At 41.9% G+C, this 13324-nt stretch overlaps 1 protein-coding gene across 1 annotated transcript in view; it reads right to left on the bottom strand.

Moving 5' to 3' along the window:
- The window catches only part of dipk1c (divergent protein kinase domain 1C), a 69636-nt gene extending 56951 nt beyond the window's left edge, over positions 1–12685 (bottom strand). The window contains exons 1-3 of the mRNA XM_034184945.1: positions 11972–12685; positions 5315–5590; positions 4885–5198 (exon numbers count right to left, since the gene is read on the bottom strand). Of these exons, the coding sequence (XP_034040836.1) occupies positions 4885–5097 (213 nt within the window). The 5' untranslated portion in view covers positions 5098–5198; positions 5315–5590; positions 11972–12685. The remainder of the gene's footprint in view (positions 1–4884; positions 5199–5314; positions 5591–11971) is intronic.
- Positions 12686–13324: the final 639 nt, after the last annotated feature.

Here is a 13324-nt window from a genome sequence, read left to right as displayed (position 1 = left end):
GTTTTAAAACTTATCTGAAAAGCTAATCCGCTAGCAAAAACATTAGCTTTGATAATTATCTGCTATCAGATTAGCTGAACTGTGTCCACCACTGATCATCAGCATCATCATCACCATCATCATTCTCATCACCATCATCACCACCATCATCACCACCACCATCATCATCATCCTATTCATCACCATCATCGTCACCATTGTCACGTCATCACATCATAATCTTCATCATAATCCTCATCATCATCATCACCATCATCCTCATCATCACCATCATCATCACTGTCACCATCATCATCGTGACTATTAACATCAACATCATAATCCTCATCATTACCATCATCATCATCATCACTCTGAACACCATCATCATCATAATCATCATCATCATCATCATCACCATTATCCTCATCATCACCATCATCATCACTGTCACCATCATCATCGTCACTATTAACATCAACATCATCATCCTCATCATCACCATCATCATCACTGTCACCATCATCATCGTCACCATTAACATCACCATCATCATCCTCATCATGACCGTCCTCATCATCACTGCTATCATCATCATCATTTTTCCCCACTCGACGACACACCCGCCGAGGATCAAACTCTGGTTATTGGCGACTCTGTTTTGCGAAATGTGAAGTTAGCGACACCAGCAACCATAGTCAATTGTCTTCCGGGGGCCAGAGCAGGCGACATTGAAGGAAATTTGAAACTGCTGGCTAAGGCTAAGCGTAAATTTGGTAAGATTGTAATTCACGTCGGCAGTAATGACACCCGGTTACGCCAATCGGAGGTCACTAAAATTAACATTAAATCGGTGTGTAACTTTGCAAAAACAATGTCGGACTCTGTAGTTTTCTCTGGGCCCCTCCCCAATCGGACCGGGAGTGACATGTTTAGCCGCATGTTCTCCTTGAATTGCTGGCTGTCTGAGTGGTGTCCAAAAAATGAGGTGGGCTTCAGAGATAATTGGCAAAGCTTCTGGGGAAAACCTGGTCTTGTTAGGAGAGACGGCATCCATCCCACTTTAGGATGGAGCAGCTCTCATTTCTAGAAATCTGGCCAATTTTATTAAATCCTCCAAACTGTGACTATCCAGGGTTGGGACCAGGAAGCAGAGTTGTAGTCTTACACACCTCTCTGCAGCTTCTCTCCCCCTGCCATCTCCTCATTACCCCATCCCCGTAGAGACGGTGCCTGCTCCCAGACTACCAATAACCAGCAAAAATCTATTTAAGCATAAAAATTCAAAAAGAAAAAATAATATAGCACCTTCAACTGCACCACAGACTAAAACAGTTAAATGTGGTCTATTAAACATTAGGTCTCTCTCTTCTAAGTCCCTGTTGGTAAATGATATAATAATTGATCAACATATTGATTTATTCTGCCTAACAGAAACCTGGTTACAGCAGGATGAATATGTTAGTTTAAATGAGTCAACACCCCCGAGTCACACTAACTGTCAGAATGCTCGTAGCACAGGCCGAGGCGGAGGATTAGCAGCAATCTTCCATTCCAGCTTATTAATTAATCAAAAACCCAGACAGAGCTTTAATTCATTTGAAAGCTTGACTCTTAGTCTTGTCCATCCAAATTGGAAGTCCCAAAACCAGTTTTATTTGTTATTATCTATCGTCCACCTGGTCGTTACTGTGAGTTTCTCTGTGAATTTTCAGACCTTTTGTCTGACTTAGTGCTTAGCTCAGATAAGATAATTATAGTGGGCGATTTTAACATCCACACAGATGCTGAGAATGACAGCCTCAACACTGCATTTAATCTATTATTAGACTCTATTGTTTGCTCAAAAAGTAAATGAGTCCACCCACCACTTTAATCATATCTTAGATCTTGTTCTGACTTATGGTATGGAAATAGAAGACTTAACAGTATTCCCTGAAAACTCCCTTCTGTCTGATCATTTCTTAATAACATTTACATTTACTCTGATGGACTACCCAGCAGTGGGGAATAAGTTTCATTACACTAGAAGTCTTTCAGAAAGCGCTGTAACTAGGTTTAAGGATATGATTCCTTCTTTATGTTCTCTAATGCCATATACCAACAGAGTGCAGAGTAGCTACCTAAACTCTGTAAGTGAGATAGAGTATCTCGTCAATAGTTTTACATCCTCATTGAAGACAACTTTGGATGCTGTAGCTCCTCTAAAAAAGAGAGCTTTAAATCAGAAGTGCCTGACTCCGTGGTATAACTCACAAACTCGTAGCTTAAAGCAGATAACCCGTAAGTTGGAGAGGAAATGGCGTCTCACTAATTTAGAAGATCTTCACTTAGCCTGGAAAAAGAGTCTGTTGCTCTATAAAAAAGCCCTCCGTAAAGCTAGGACATCTTTCTACTCATCACTAATTGAAGAAAATAAGAACAACCCCAGGTTTCTTTTCAGCACTGTAGCCAGGCTGACAAAGAGTCAGAGCTCTATTGAGCTGAGTATTCCATTAACTTTAACTAGTAATGACTTCATGACTTTCTTTGCTAATAAAATTTTAACTATTAGAGAAAAAATTACTCATAACCATCCCAAAGACGTATCGTTATCTTTGGCTGCTTTCAGTGATGCCGGTATTTGGTTAGACTCTTTCTCTCCGATTGTTCTGTTGAGTTATTTTCATTAGTTACTTCATCCAAACCATCAACATGTTTATTAGACCCCATTCCTACCAGGCTGCTCAAGGAAGCCCTACCATTATTTAATGCTTTGATCTTAAATATGATCAATCTATCTTTGTTAGTTGGCTATGTACCACAGGCTTTTAAGGTGGCAGTAATTAAACCATTACTTAAAAATCCATCACTTGACCCAGCTATCTTAGCTAATTATAGGCCAATCTCCAACCTTCCTTTTCTCTCAAAAATTCTTGAAAGGGTAGTTGTAAAACAGCTAACTGATCATCTGCAGAGGAATGGTCTATTTGAAGAGTTTCAGTCAGGTTTTAGAATTCATCATAGTACAGAAACAGCATTAGTGAAGGTTACAAATGATCTTCTTATGGCCTCGGACAGTGGACTCATCTCTGTGCTTGTTCTGTTAGACCTCAGTGCTGCTTTTGATACAGTTGACCATAAAATTTTATTACAGAGATTAGAGCATGCCATAGGTATTAAAGGCACTGCGCTGCGGTGGTTTGAATCATATTTGTCTAATAGATTACAATTTGTTCATGTAAATGGGGAATCTTCTTCACAGACTAAACTTAATTATGGAGTTCCACAAGGTTCTGTGCTAGGACCAATTTTATTCACTTTATACATGCTTCCCTTAGGCAGTATTATTAGACGGTATTGCTTAAATTTTCATTGTTACGCAGATGATACCCAGCTTTATCTATCCATGAAGACAGAGGACACACACCAATTAGCTAAACTGCAGGATTGTCTTACAGACATAAAGACATGGATGACCTCTAATTTCCTGTTTTTAAACTCAGATAAAACTGAAGTTATTGTACTTGGCCCCACAAATCTTAGAAACATGGTGTCTAACCAGATCCTTACTCTGGATGGCATTACCCTGACCTCTAGTAATACTGTGAGAAATCTTGGAGTCATTTTTGATCAGGATATGTCATTCAAAGCGCATATTAAACAAATATGTAGGACTGCTTTTTTGCATTTATGCAATATCTCTAAAATCAGAAAGGTCTTGTCTCAGAGTGATGCTGAAAAACTAATTCATGCATTTATTTCCTCTAGGCTGGACTATTGTAATTCATTATTATCAGGTTGTCCTAAAAGTTCCCTAAAAAGCCTTCAGTTAATTCAAAATGCTGCAGCTAGAGTACTGACGGGGACTAGAAGGAGAGAGCATATCTCACCCATATTGGCCTCTCTTCATTGGCTTCCTGTTAATTCTAGAATAGAATTTAAAATTCTTCTTCTTACTTATAAGGTTTTGAATAATCAGGTCCCATCTTATCTTAGGGACCTCGTAGTACCATATCACCCCAATAGAGCGCTTCGCTCTCAGACTGCAGGCTTACTTGTAGTTCCTAGGGTTTGTAAGAGTAGAATGGGAGGCAGAGCCTTCAGCTTTCAGGCTCCTCTCCTGTGGAACCAGCTCCCAATTCAGATCAGGGAGACAGACACCCTCTCTACTTTTAAGATTAGGCTTAAAACTTTCCTTTTTGCTAAAGCTTATAGTTAGGGCTGGATCAGGTGACCCTGAACCATCCCTTAGTTATGCTGCTATAGACGTAGACTGCTGGGGGGTTCCCGTGATGCACTGAGTGTTTCTTTCTCTTTTTGCTCTGTATGCACCACTCTGCATTTAATCATTAGTGATTGATCTCTGCTCCCCTCCACAGCATGTCTTTTTCCTGGTTCTCTCCCTCAGCCCCAACCAGTCCCAGCAGAAGACTGCCCCTCCCTGAGCCTGGTTCTGCTGGAGGTTTCTTCTTGTTAAAAGGGAGTTTTTCCTTCCCACTGTAGCCAAGTGCTTGCTCACAGGGGGTCGTTTTGACGGTTGGGGTTTTACATAATTATTGTATGGCCTTGCCTTACAATATAAAGCGCCTTGGGGCAACTGTTTGTTGTGATTTGGCGCTATATAAATAAAACTGATTGATTGATTGATCATCATCATCCTCATCATCACCATCACTGTCATCATCATCCTCATCATCACCATCATCTTCACCACCATCATCACTGTCATCATCATCCTCATCATCACCATCATCATCACCACATCATCATCATCACATCCTCATCTTCACCATCATCATCACCTTTATCATCGCCATCACCATCATCTTTACTGTCATCATCATCATCACATCACCATCCTCATCATGAGCATCATTGTCTCAGTCACAATCATCACATCATCACCATCAGGGTCTGACTCACCAGTCGTTGCAGGATCCTTTTGCTCTTGTCGTCGGTGCAGTAGTCGGACAGGATGCTCCTCTGGACCAGCACAACTCCATTCAGGAACAACCAGGACCCGAACCAGAGCACAGCCAAAACCAGAGTCCCCCGCCGAGACCACAGTCTGATGCCCAACCACCTGATCAGGCAAAGGCCGCCGCCAGCACCTGCTCCGACACCAACAGGAAGCATCGCCACAGCAGCAACAAAAACCTGGGTTCACGGTCTTCTGGTGAGGTGTCAGAGGCCCCGACTCTGAAACGTCGGGTTTAGTTGTAAAACAAAATCTACATCTATGAGAAATTTAGTTAAAAAAAGAAAACTCCTTCAGAATCAAAACTTAAAAAAAAAACTTATTGCATTTATTAAATGCTACAAATTAAAATAAGACATTTGTGTGATGTGTGACCTGGGACTCAAAGGGTCACTGTTTCCTAAACTTTCCCATGATGCAGTGTGGCCCTGTTGCCAAACTGTTCCGATTCAAAGCGTGACATCGAGACCATAGGCGGACCTGCTGGAGGAACCCGGTCCAGGTCCAGTCAGATGATGGGTCTGGACTCAGCAGCAATTTAGCAGGACAGAGGATTTGTTCTCTCATTTCTGAGTGTTTGTGGAGCGCGCTGGCGTCCCTGCGGCGTGGCGCCGGTGGTCGTTCAGAGTCAATCCTCCAACAGCGGAGATGCTGCAAACAAAAACCAAGCAGGAGAGAAGTTACGTAAGGCTGGAAGATGTCCCAGATATTGGAAAACTTTTGGAAAACTGTCCCACCGACTGTCAGATTGGGAAAATCAATACAGATGTGATGATTTAAAAAAAAGCCTGTGGTTTTCAGGCTGAAAAGAGTGAAAACAGATGTCAGTGATGAAATAAAAAGAGGAAAACGTGAACGTTTCAGTTCGAGAAACACTTTTTCCTTTTTAAACTGTAAAGACAAATTCTGACATCAAATCTGTTTTTATATCAAAATGTTCATATAATCATTCTAAAGTTTTGATTTTACATGAAGGGGGCCCTATCTTGCCCATCTTTGGTTCAGGGTGCATGGGGGGGTGTTGTTGGTCCAGCTCCATTATGCTATTTGCACGCTATGTAATCTGAGCACAAAGAGGTCCTATTGACTCACTTTGAGCTCAGTTTAATGACAGATTTGCCAAATAACAACCTCATATGATTGTAAAAGCTTTGTTTGCATATTTACAGAGATATAGATCTCTCTCTCTCTCTCTCTCTCTCTCTCTCTCTCTCTCTCTCTATATATATATATATATATATATATATATACATACAGTGAGGAAAATAAGTATTTGAACACCCTGCGGTTTTGCAAGTTCTCCCACTTAGAAATCATGGAGGGGTCTGAAATTTTCATCTTAGGTGCATGTCCACTGTGAGAGACATAATCTAAAAAAAAAAAAAAAAAAAAAAATCCGGAAATCACAATATATGATTTTTTAATCATTTATTTGTATGTTACTGCTGCAAATAAGTATTTGAACACCTGTGAAAATCAATGTTAATATTTGGTACAGTACCCTTTGTTTGCAATTACAGAGGTCAGACGTTTCCTGTAGTTTTTCACCAGGTTTTCACACACTGCAGCAGGGATTTTGGTCCACTCGTCCATACAGATCTTCTCCAAATCTTTCAGGTTTGGAGTTTTAGCTCCCTCCAAAGATTTTCTATTGAGTTCAGGTCTGGAGACTGGCCAGGCCACTCCAGGACCTTACAGAGCCCCTCCTTAGTTGCCCTGGATGTGTGTTTGGGGTCATTGTCATGCTGAAGACCCAGCCATGACCCATCTTCAATGCTCTTACTGAGGGAAGGAGGTTGTTTGCCAAAATCTCACAATACATGACCCCATCCATCCTCCCTTCAATATGGTGCAGTCGTCCTGTCCCCTTTGCAGAAGAGCACCCCAGAGTATGATGTTTCCACCCCCATGCTTCACGGTTGGGATGGTTTTCTTGGGGTTGTTCTCATCCTCTAAACATGGTAAGTGGAGTTGATTCCAAAAAGCTCTATTCTGGTCTCATCTGACCACATGACCTTCTCCCATGCCTCCTCTGGATCATCCAGATGGTCACTGGTGAACTTCAAACAGGCCTGGTCATGTGCTGGCTTGAGCAGGGGGACCTTGCTGCCCTGCAGGATTTTAAACCATGACAGCATCATGTGTTACTAATGTAATCTTTGTGACTGTGGTTCCAGCTCTCTTCAGGTCATTGACCAGGTCCTCCTGTGTAGTTCTGAGCTTTCTCAGAATCATCCTTACCCCACAAAGTGAGATCTTGCATGGAATCCCAGACCGAGGGAGATTGACATTCATCTTGTGTTTCTTCCACTTTCTAATAAATAATAATAACAGTTGTTGTCTTCTACCAAGCTGCTTGCCTGTTGTCCTGTTGTCCATCCCAGCCTTGTGCAGGTCTACAGTTTTGTCCCTGGTATCCTTAGACAGCTCTTTGGTCTTGGCTATGGTGGACAGGTTGGAGTGTGATTGACTGAGTGTGTGAACAGGTGTCTTTTATACAGGTAACAAATTCAAACAGGTGCAGTTAATACAGGTAAAGAGTGCAGAACAAGAGGGCTTCTTAAAGAAAAATTAACAGGTCTGTGTGAGACAGAATTCTTGCTGGTTGGTAGGTGTTCAAATACTGACTGTCAATCTCCCTTGGTCTGGAATTCCATGCAAGATCTCACTTTGTGGGGTAAGGATGATTCTGAGAAAGCTCAGAACTACCGAACCTACGTCTACTGTAATTAGTCGTGGGAGTGTTTGGGGGGAATTCAGAAGTGAGAGGGTTTCTGGGGAGGAAACAATTCTCTGTATGCAAAGTGCCCAAGCATCTGAACAGTAGTCATCCACCACAGCTCCCTGCGGTGAAGCATTTCCACCTCTTCCACCAACCTAATCTCCATATCCACCTGGTGCACACAGACCCCCTTATCACCAGTCCCCTGTCCAGGAGTTTCCCACCTGCCAACTCTGGGAGGAAGAAAACCGCTGTGGAAAATATGGTACATGACAGTTTGGTGGTCGTATGATGTGCTAAAGCAGTATAAAAGTATACCTAGCATAAAGACTCTGCGCTTTACTTTAGGTCAGGTTGTTGCACAAAAAGAGTTAAACAACATAGATGTGAAAACGATAACTGCATCAGTTGGGAACCAGCAGTGATGCTGGGCTGTGCGTGTCTATCTGTGCATTGGGTGCCAGATAGGGCCCACACATTTCAGTCTGAACTGTTGGAAACCATCAAAGGTTCCTGTTTTTGGGCTTGTCTTTTAGGACCAAAACTCCTTTAAAAAGACCCTCCTGTTTTTAATTCTTGCTCCCAACAGTGTTCCCACCATGTTTGTGGCGGGATGTTTTAGGAATGTTCTCTGGATGGTCTTCCCAGTGTTTGGAGAACATTTAGAGAACGCTGTGGGAATGTTTCCGGTTTGAGATGTTTGTCTCTCTCCTGTCAGTTTTCTCAGCCCTTCGATTCTGGAGGTTTAACTTTTTGGTCTTTCTTGAAGTGAAGCTGTTCTCACGGGTCAGCTCTGTGGATCAGGATCTGGTTTTGCCTGTTCTGTCTAATGATTTAGTCCTTATTCCACTTTTCTGATGTGGTTGTGCTTGTCTGGCTGAGTGAAACATCTGAGCGATCAAAAACCACCAGGGGAATTTTCACAACTCTGTGCCAGAATTTAGTTGAGCCACTGGTTCTGATCTGGATCCAGGCATCCCAGAGTTCCAGTTCCAGAGGCTCAAGTAAGGAAAACTAGGAGAGTCAGCACCGGCTTCTTAAAATATCCCAGTTTATTTGTGCTGATGGGAATGGGGTTGGCAGCTGTTCCTGAGCAGATCCCAGGAGGGAAGCTAATCACCGTTAGCGCCTATTTATTTTATCTGACAGTGCTGATCCTGGAACAGCTGCACATCCAACTGTGTGCCACTTCACGCATGTCCACAGGAAGTAATGACAGCAGAAAGCTGCTTTAATCTGCAACGGAAACACTGATGCAAAGTCTGTTGAGAAGGAGGAGCTACCAATGAGGGAGGGGCCAGGAGCAGCCGAGGATCCGGTGGATCTTTTCAGCGGTTGTCCTCATTGTGATCCCGCTATCATTTTCACCACATCTCATGTCCATCTGCAGACGAGATGGTCAGAAATGTTTCAGCAGAAACACAGAAGAAATAAGCTGACCAAAGTGGGACTGTGCACAGCGGACCAATCAGCACGCAGCAGGAGCGCCATTGTTTGTGTGGGCGGCGCTTTACTCAGGATTTTGGTTTTCTTTGAGGTATCCGTAAATCTCACATTCGACTTTAACAATGCAATTAAATCTGTTTGTCTGCGTTTTTTTTTAAATGAACCGCGTGTTTAGCGACTTCTTGTGAGTTCTCGGAAACGCAGTGTTAATTAGCTTTAATTAGTTAACAAAATCCTGACGTGAAGCTAGCATTAGCAATACGTTCATCTGTAAACTAGCTGCAATGGAACTTATTTATCTGTGAAGCTACTTCAGCAATGTAAGCTAAAACATTAGCTCTGACAGCGTTTTAGCTAACTCTATGGCAGCTACATTGCTACATTACTAAAATACTAGCTTAGCTAGCTTCTTGTGTAGCTTCATCCCTCCCCAAATAAGATTTTAATACAACCCCAATTCCAATGAAGTTGGGACCTTGTGTAAAATGTAAATAAAAACAGAATACAATGACTTTCAAATCCTCTTCAACCTATATTCAATTGAATACACCACAAAGACAAGATATTTAATGTTCAAACTGATAAACTTTATTGTTTTTGTGCAAATATTTGCTCATTGTGAAATGGATGCCTGCAACACGTTTCAAAAAAGTTTGTACAGTGGTATGTTTACCACTGTGTTACATCACCTTTCCTTCTAACAACACTCAATAAGCCCAGAGAAGGCGGCAGCGTTTCTGGATGTTGTTGATGTATGATTTGCTGTGGCAACCCCGAGTGCAAACAAGGGAGCAGCCGAAGGGACTTACTTACTTGTAGATGTAGTGACAAACTGTGTTAACTGACAATGGTTTTCTGAAGTGTTCCTGAGCCCACGCGGTAACATCCTTTACACAGTGATGTTGGTTTTTAATGCAGTACCGCCTGAGGGATCGAAAGTCACGGGCATTCAGTGTTGGTTTTCAGCCTTGCCGCTTACATGTAGAAAGTTCTACAGATTCTCTGAATATTCAGATTATATTATGGACTGTAGATGATGGAATCCATAAATTCCTTGCAATTGAATGTTGAGAAACATTGTTCTTAAACTGTTGGACTATTTTTTTCATGCAGTTGTTCACAAAGTGGTGATCCTCACCCCATCTTTGTTTGTGAACGGCTGAACCTTTTGGGGATGCTCCTTTTATACCCAATTATGACACTCGCCTGTTTCCAATTAACCTGTTCACCTGTGGAATGTTCCAAACAGGTGTTCTTTGAGCATTCATCAACTTTCCCAGTTTTTTGTTGCCCCGTCCCAACTTTTTTGAAACGTGTTGCAGGCATCCATTTCAAAATGAGCAAATATTTGCACAAAAACAATAAAGTTTATCAGTTTGAACATTTAATATCTTGTCTTTGTGGTGTATTCAATTGAATATAGGTTGAAGAGGATTTGAAAATCATTGTATTCTGTTTTTAATTTACATTTCACACAATGTCCCAACTTCATTGGAATTGGGGTTGTAGTTGCTTGACCTAAATGAGTGCGTGATCCAAATCCAGATCTGTCTTCTAACTGGAAATGATCAGTTTGAAGTCGCTTATGTGTCATGTGACACCGTTAGCTCACATCCTCACAGCTACACCATCGAACATTTTTAAATTCTATACTTTGCTTCCAGAGCGAATCCTTCAATTATGATTTGTCAAATCAACAAATCTAGAAAAAAAGGAATTTGACAAATAGATTTAAAGCAAGCAGGTGAAATAATCTGCACAGATATTTAGCTTTAAATGTTGACTCCTGTTTTGTGGTTCACAGTTAAAGTGTTATCAGTCTCTTAATTAAATGAAGGAGGTCACAGTCAAATTATACTTAAATTAGAAATTTGAGAAAAGCTGAATTAACGACGTGAATCTCTTCACATAATAATGCTGAAATAACGAATGTACAGTTCAGTCAGAATCACAAAAAATATAAGTCTGGCTGCAGATTAATATCAGAATTTATTCTCTTTTGATGCAGAAAAAACTCAGACATTCTTCAATAAGTCAATAATGTGTGACCTGAAAATCAAATTATTTTGCTGAAGCTGAACACAGACTGCAAACACAGTTTACTCTTCAGAACTATTGTTATTTTCATTATGAAACTGTTCAGTCAATAAAACAGCAAAACAGTAAAAATAAATAAATAACAGTTAAGTATTTTTTTTAATAATCTGAAACCAGTAAATAAAACAATAATAAATAAACAATGAATCAGTTATCAAACTAAAACACAGTTTACAGAGTGATTAATGTCAAATCAAAATGATTCCTTCATTTCTTTTTATTTGTCATCATTTTTCCCCACAGAATTCTGTTGACCACAAACGCATCATTTTTTTAGCCTCACAGCAAAAACAATTTTAAAGCAGAAACTAAAATAATTTTATTTGTACACCGTTTTCTATCTGAGTGTAAAAATACTGTTTGAACAAAAATGTCAACATTTCAGTGTTTATATACATATATATAATTATTATTATTAAACATATTATTTTTATTATTATTAAACATATTTTATTATTATTGTTATTATTTTAAAATTGTAATAAAAATTAGAGTGCAGACCTGGACAATCTTGTAAATGTGTCAAATGTGGAAAAATTCCACAAACCCAATTAAACACGATTCAGATTTGGATCCTGATCAACACCAGAAGTTGAGTTTAGTTTGAGCACGACACCAGGTTTCATGGCAACAGGCTGAAAACTCTCCGAGTGAGTTTCCTTAAAATCAGACAAAAGCTGAAAGAAGTAAAAATTCTAATCAGGTCAGAAAACTCGTCAAAAGCTCCGCAGACCTCCTAGTGAGGAAAATCAACAGGTCTCACTTACTGATGAAGACCATGGGATCCAGATCCTGATCCAGATTGTTTGTGTCACTGGTGATCTCGAGGCTTTGAATCCTGGCCCAGAAATGTTCCACAGAGTTCACGGAAGTCCACAAAGATCTCTTCGAGGCCAAGATCCAATTTATCTCAGTTAATGTTTGGGTCCTTCTCCACAATGAGGATCTTCAGAGCCTCAGAAATGTGATGTTTAAATCCCAAACTGCAAACTAAACCAGACTATTGGCCATCAGCTGGTACCGTGTGTACACAGTCCTTCATCTGAAACATCAAAACTACTAAAAATGTGGAATTTCATCCCAACAAGTGTCTAGAAACTGCATGATGAAACTCCAAAACCAGGATCAACTCCTCACCAGCTCCAGGAATAAAGTCAGGAACAGTCAGCAAATCCACATGGATAAAGATCTGCAGAAGGAAAATCCTGGATCACTTTGTAATCCTGGTCTCAGTCCCCACAGGGCCTTCAGTCTGGGTCAAGGTTCGCTCCTGACATAGTCTTCAAAAGTCCAAAAACCAGGAGCCGGTCTGTAAAAACTTCAGCATTCATAAAAGTGTGTGTAATCCTGATGTTTGAGGGTGAAGGTTTGGTCCAGAAGAATCCATCAGTCTGACAGGTTCAGGGTTCCCAGCAGGAGCCCGGCTCTCAGTGATCACAGGCACCAGCAGCACCGAGATCGACCGTCAGCAGCTCCTGCAGGCGCCTCAAGTCCGACTGAGGACTCTGGTTCCCCCGAACGCACCGCTGACTCTCTCTCTCCTTACCTCCCTCCCTCTCCCCTCAGACTCCCCCCTCCTCTCTGTTCATCCAGCCTCATTACTCTTCCTGCAGTCTGCTGCACCGATGCCTTTTTCACTTTTCTTTCATTTGCTTCCATTTGTGTGTACAGCCCCGCCCCCGGCACCCCGCCCCTGTTCTTCACCCCAGCACCTCACCCCTGTTCCTCACCCCAGCTCCTCACCCCAGCTCCTCACCCCTGTTCCTCACCCACTGTTCCTCACCCCTGTTCCTCACCCCCTGTTCCTCACCCACTGTTCCTCACCCCCTGTTCCTCACCCCAGCTCCTCACCCCTGTTCCTCACCTCTGTTCCTCACCCCCTGTTCCTCACCTCCACCCATTCACCCCCTGTTCCTCACCCCTGTTCCTCACCCACTGTTCCTCACCCCTGTTCCTCACCCCAGCACCTCACCCCTGTTCCTCACCCCAGCTCCTCACCTCTGTTCCTCACCCCCTGTTCCTCACCTCCACCCACTCACCCACTGTTCCTCACCCGTTCCTCACCCCAGCTCCTCACCTCTGTTCCTCACCCCAGCTCCTCACCTCTGTTCCTCACCTCC

This window comes from Thalassophryne amazonica, chromosome 1 (assembly GCF_902500255.1).
Source record: "Thalassophryne amazonica chromosome 1, fThaAma1.1, whole genome shotgun sequence".
Classification (NCBI taxonomy): Eukaryota; Metazoa; Chordata; class Actinopteri; order Batrachoidiformes; family Batrachoididae; genus Thalassophryne; species Thalassophryne amazonica.
Note: the sequence above shows the minus strand (reverse complement) of the source record. Positions and strands in the feature narration are given on the sequence as shown.